A 6,076-nucleotide genomic window follows, 5' to 3' on the forward strand; every position below is an offset into this window, starting at 1 on the left:
TCAAGAAGTGCCATCTCGAAAGAAAGAAAGAAAAAAGAAAAAAGGGTGAAAGTATGTAGGTGGAGATACAGGACGGTGGATACAGGCAAATAGGTTTTACAGGGACTGTTGGTAGGGAGAAAACCGGGCCCAAGAGAAAAGAGGACACAGTAGTTCCTACAGGAGATGTGAGCAAAGAATGGAATTTCTTTATTTTATTTTATGCTGTTGTTCTGTGAAACTAGGCTTGTTGAACACAGCAGTATTCAGAGATTGAACATTTGGGACTCCAGGCTCACAGGGTCATGCATGCTGATGTCCTCAGTCTGCAGGTTTCAAGAGGGGCGGTGCGAGTTCAGGATGTATTTGCCCTGCTTGACTAATTTTCCAGTTAGCCAGGTGAGGGACTGCCAGTTCTTCTCTGAGTCTGAGCCATCTTCCCCACCAACTCATGGGAACCATCTTTCTCATTCCAGAAATATCTCCCACAAAGATGCCTAAAACTCAGAACCCTGGGTTCACCCACCAGATTCTTCTGATTGTATGTTTATGTTTGACACTTTGTAATCCTTTTGTCCTTCCCAGCCTCTTCCTTCATATGCCATCCACTAACCTGCTCCCCTTCCCACTGCCTGGAGGGCCTTTTACCCATTATGAATGTTTCAGGATATCTTCGTTAGGGTACACTGGGATTTGCTCCGGCAATAAATAAAACCTTAATTTTCAGTGGGTTAACAATGAAAGTTTACCTCTTGCTTACACCAAGTCTTGCGTGGATGGTGCTGGTCAGACAGCTCTCCTGGGTAGCTCCTACAAATGGTAGTCTAGGGACTAGCCACGTGCTCCTTGTGGCTGCAAAGTTAGCAGGTCACGAGGGTAACTATAGGGAGAGGAGAGAGGAGAATGAAGAATCTCATGGAAATTGAGAACCAGACCTGGCAGTGGCAAATATCATATCCATACCCCATTGGCCAGAGTGAGTCACACAGCCCCACTTAGCAGCAAGACACTGAAAACTCTGGAAGAAAATGAAATGGGCCGGGCGCGGTGGCTTTCACCTGTAATCCCAACAATCTGGGAGGCTGAGGCAGGCAGATCGCTTGAGTCCGGGAGTTTGAGACCAGCCTGGGTGACATGGTAAAACCCTGTCTTTACAAAAAATACCAAAATTAGCCAGGTGTGGTGGTGTGTAGTCCAGCCTACTTGGGAGGTGGGAGGATGGCTTGAGCCTGGGAGACAGGTTGCATTGAGCCCAGATCATGCCACTGTACTCCAGCCTGAGTGACAAGAGTGAGACCTCGTGTCACACACACACACACACAAAAGTAAAGAAAAGAAAAAAGAAAAAGAGAAACGAAGAAAGAAAATGAAATGAACATATAGCATTATCTGGCACAGTGATAAAATCAAGAAATGTTGAACCCCCACAAGAAAGAAAGAAGTGATGCCATTTCACACCCGCCAGTGTTGACTTGAAGTTTTCTTAGAGTGTCGTAGTTCTCTTTACTCCACTCCAACCCAGACATTGAAATAGTTCCTACCATCCATGCCAGCCCCTTGGTTTCTTTGCAGATGTCAAGAAAAGAACTCGTGTGGTGGAAGGGAATGATCCCGTGTGGAATGAGGTAGACACCAGGGCAAGCCCAGACGAGGAAATAACAATCCCAACAGCAAGGGCGCAAGGGTGGGGTCCAGGCAGGTGCTCGGAGGTCTAGGGAGAGGACCTGCAGCCTCACAAGTTTTCCTCAAGGCTGGGCATCTTGGCCTGGGAGTAGTAGCCTCTGACCCGACAAGGCTGTGGAGGCCACACCTGCCCATGACTGTTCGTGGACTTCTCCCCCACTCTGAGGATGGACCACGGTATGGCCTATCAACTAGTCCAGCTGGGCCATCTTGATGTTCCTAGAAGCCTGAAGCAGAGTGAAGGCTCCCTTTGCATGACTCCCTCTCATCTGCCATCACTCCATGTTGCCCCTCACCCCATTCCTAGTCCCCAAACCCTTAATTCCCAGCATGCCCATGATACTGCAGTTCAAGTCACAGAAGCCCAGTGGGATGTGCACAGCTTGGTGAAAGGTAGCAAGCGCCATCTCCTGAGGAAATTAGACACGAGGGAGGTTCCTCAGTCTTAGAGAAATGCAGTGCCAGCCCGTTCCCCACATCTTTCCTCACTTCCTAGAAACATGGGATGGGAAGGGCAGAGGAAGGATGCTGACCTCTCTATGCCCCCCACAGACCCTAATCTGGCACCTCTGGAACCGCCCCCTGGAAAAGGACTCCTTCCTGCAAGTCACCCTTCAGGACATGGGCTCACAAAAGAAAGAAAGGTGAGGCAGAGAGAGGCAGGAGGAACCTAACTCCTGACCAACACAGCAGCAGGTTATGTGACCCTTGTCTCTAATCCACAACTCACTCACATGAAGGACTAGAACCCACTCCAGCCAGCTAAAGAGAAAAAAGAGGGGTGGGTACTGAAAGGGTAGCCAGGGCAAGATTGCAAATCAGCTGGGACAGGAACTTGGGAACCCAGCAGCAGCTCTGTCCATGTGAAGCCACGTATCTCAAATTTCTGCTTCTCTCTGCCCAACCCCGGCTTCTTAACACAGCCTCATCTAGTGCCCAGCTGAGACTCACAGGCCCTGAGGCTAAGGCTGTGGCATCCCAGGTCAAAATTCCTAGGACAGAGAATCCTGTTGTCCCAGCTCTAGCCGGGTGTCCATCCCTGGTCCAATCAACTGTTACCTGCCTAGGAGCCCCAAGACAGTTCCCAGAGCCAGGAGCCCTGTGCCCTGTCGTGGATCCCTAGCCCCACTGCATTCTTCTCCAGCCTCTCTCTGAGGACAGCACAGCCCTGGGAGGAAACCGTCTCTAGCTAGAGCCCTGCCCGGGAGCGAGGAGGACGCCTTTCCCCTGGCCCGGGATCTCACACCTGCTCCTTGTCCCCCCAGCTTCATTGGCCTGGCCACAGTCCTGCTCAAGCCATTGTGGAAACAACCAAGTGAGGTCCTTTTTGTGAAGGATCTGACCCTGCTCAACCATTCCATGAAGCCCACAGATGTGAGTCAGGCCCCGGAAGGCCCAGGCAGGGTGACTGGAGGAATGGGGGCAGCTGGGGAAGCAGCCCATACAAGAGTGCTTCCTGCCTGGGGGGCCCCATCACGCCGCCTTCCTCTCCTGACCACCCCCCTTGCCATCATCTGCCCCCACCACAACCCATCTATTGAGATGAATTGACCACCTTCCATGGGGCGTCAACCACTGTGCTAGGCCCTGTGGTACAAAATTGCCCGAAGCCCATGGTCTGTTGGAGTACGCTGCATTCACAGTGACAGGCGCTCCAGCGCCCATGAGACAAGCTTCAGTAAAGCAAGGCCACTGGCTGAGGTCAGGAAGGAGTGAACAATTTGTCTCAGGAGGTCATGGACAGCTTTACAGACGGGGTGATGTTTAAGACATACGGAAATGTAGGAAGACCACCCAAATGAGAACAAGCAAAGGCTGTTTATTCAGAGCTTGTGCTAGCAAGGGACTCATTCATCATTATTTGTGTTTTGGTAGAGACTCAGAGGCAGCCAGGGGAGCGGGAGAGCTTCCCAGTGGAAAGAAGGGAAGGCTGCAGATGTGCCCTGATTGGAGGCTACGGGGGAGCCCAAGGCGGGCTAGCTAGAAACAGGGCCTCCCATGTGATTGGTTAGAGAGGCATGTTTGGTGCTCTCTGGTTGGTCCTAAGTTGGAAGTGGGGACAAAATTTAAGGCAGCTGCCAGTTATTAATCAAGGCCTGGCCATTTGGAGCTGATCGTTATTGTTTGGCTTCCTGGATTATTGCTAGAGATAGCAGTCTGACCTCCTACAAGTCTGACTTGGAGCAGGCTGGCTTCCTGGGCTGGTTACTGTAGATAACAGGTTGGTTTCCTGGGCTGGTTGCTGCAGATGGTGGATCTGAGTCTTATTTTATATGTGGTTTGACCATTGTCCATTTGTATGCAGACAGTCTGTGACTTACAATGGATGGACACAACGATATTGTTGACTTACAATGAGTTTATCAGGATGTGATCCCATCGTAAGCCAAGGCACATTCAGTCTGTCAGTTGAGTTGTAAGGAGAGGCATGAGTTTTCCCAAAGGACAGGAGTGGAAGACCAGCCCAGGCAGGGGCATAAAGTGGGTGGAGCAGGAGGCAGGATGAGGGAAGGTGTGCTGCACTGTTGGCACCCGGGGCGGGGTGGAGGTGGGAGAGCTGAGGTTGTGTGGGCAACCAAGGGCTAGAGGTGAAGGGCCTTGTGGTCCACGCTGGTGAATTGTGACTTAACTTTGATCATTTAGACACTTGGGGTGTTCAGGGGCCATCCTGGTGACAGTCTGGAGGCTGGGTGGGTCATGGGAACACATGAAGGAAGGAGCTCAGTTAGAAGGCAGGAGTGTGCAGGGGCCCCACATGAGCTCATGAGATGTTGGGGTCGAGGAAGGGCTGCTAGCATCTGTGTTCTGGGCTCACGTCACCTTTCCCTCTCCTCCCCACTCTCCTGCATCCTTTTCTGCCACCGTCACCACCATGTGGCTGCTTTAATCTACAAACATGCCCTCCATGGTAACCCATCACTCTCTCCTCACCATTTATAACCTCCCTCCACCCAGACTGTGCAGATCCCCATGGTGTGGCCCCATCCCATGGCTAGCATCACAGCCCCCACCGGGAGGACCAGGCGTGAACCCAGCCAGACTGTGCAGGGCTTGGGTGCTGTGTCCTAGGATGGCGGGGTCTGGCTTACAGCTCGCCTGCCTTTGTCTTGCAGTGTACTGTCACCCTCCAGGTGGCCCACATGAGCCACCAGGATATTGAGAAGACAGGTATGTCCTTCCCTGGAGCTTACCCTTAAGGGCTTACCCTGCCCTTCTTCATGCACAGCCGGATGGCTTCTTGGGGACCTTCAAAACCTAACCCTTGAGGCCTACAGAAGGAATGTGACCGGGCTAGGGTCCCTGGAAGCTACAGGGTCTAGATGCCAGCTCTCCAGACATCTGGCTGAGGCCATCCCAATATGCCTATTTGTCATCTCTAGACATAAGACCCATAAGATATAAGACATAAGTCTCCAAGGGGCTGCAGAGAGATGAGGATGTGGTCATCTCCAAGAGCCCCAGTGTGTGGAGCGAGGTCCAGGAATCCACAATTCCTGAGGGTGGAGGGCCCATGGTAATGTTCTGCAGAGGACATGTGTCCCTGTTGGGGCCTCTTGGCCATGCTTTTAGTCAGGAGACGGTCACTGGGGACAGAATGATGGAATGGGGAAAAATGCCTCAAACCTCCTGGGCCCCAGGCCTCTCAGCCCACCCTGGACTGTGTCTCTCCAGGAGCTGAAGACCTCCTGGGCATAACGGCAAGAGAGGCGGCCAGGCAGAAACTGATGGTCCCTGGCTCTACCGCGCACAGGGCTCTGTCCTCAAAGCCTCAGCACTTTCAGGTGAGGACCCTCCAGGTTGCAAGTTCATGTGACCCACCTGACACCCTTGCTTGCTGTGTTCCCAGGCCGTCCTCACCCCTCCCCAAGGTCATGGTAGAAGGGCAGAGCTTCGGACCCAGCTTCAGGCCCTCAGATCCTTGCCACATCCCCTGTGCCTCCCGTGGCCATTCTGGAAACTTCTGCTTGTAGCTGAAGCCACAGGGCTCCAGTGAGGCAGTAGGAGGGCTGGCTGTGCATTGGCAGGCCCTGGTACCTGCGGGGGAAGCAGCGCAGATGACAGGGATCCTGCCCTCTCAGAGTCCTCGGGTTGTTGACAAAACAAAGTGGGGCACAGGCAAAGTTAAATTAACTGTACAGGAGAGGCTGGGGAGTATCTGATCTGAGGGGACCTATGGGAAGGCCCACATTTCTGTGTGGCTTCAGGAACCCTCATCCCATGGCCTATCAACTTCCCTCTACCTTCTAGCCTGTGGCCTAACATTCCTGCCATGGTTTTACCTGCTCCCCAGCCTGCTCCTTGCCCAGGAGGCTGGGAGGCTCCTGGACCACTTGTCTTCCTGCACCCAGCCGAGTCCTAGCTCTTTTTTTTTTTTTTTTTTTTTTTTTTTTTTTTTTTTTTTTTTTTTTTTTTT

At 52.4% G+C, this 6,076-nt stretch overlaps 1 protein-coding gene across 1 annotated transcript in view; it reads left to right on the plus strand.

Annotated features, from left to right (window-relative positions):
* The window catches only part of FER1L5 (fer-1 like family member 5), a 68,424-nt gene that overhangs the window by 1,440 nt on the left and 60,908 nt on the right, over positions 1-6,076 (plus strand). The window contains exons 2-6 of the mRNA XM_017860467.1: positions 1,552-1,604; positions 2,215-2,306; positions 2,928-3,036; positions 4,776-4,830; positions 5,335-5,444. Of these exons, the coding sequence (XP_017715956.1) occupies positions 1,552-1,604; positions 2,215-2,306; positions 2,928-3,036; positions 4,776-4,830; positions 5,335-5,444 (419 nt within the window). The remainder of the gene's footprint in view (positions 1-1,551; positions 1,605-2,214; positions 2,307-2,927; positions 3,037-4,775; positions 4,831-5,334; positions 5,445-6,076) is intronic.

Source organism: Rhinopithecus bieti, unplaced genomic scaffold (genome assembly GCF_001698545.2).
Source record: "Rhinopithecus bieti isolate Rb0 unplaced genomic scaffold, ASM169854v2 scaffold_54331, whole genome shotgun sequence".
In the NCBI taxonomy this organism is placed as follows: Eukaryota; Metazoa; Chordata; class Mammalia; order Primates; family Cercopithecidae; genus Rhinopithecus; species Rhinopithecus bieti.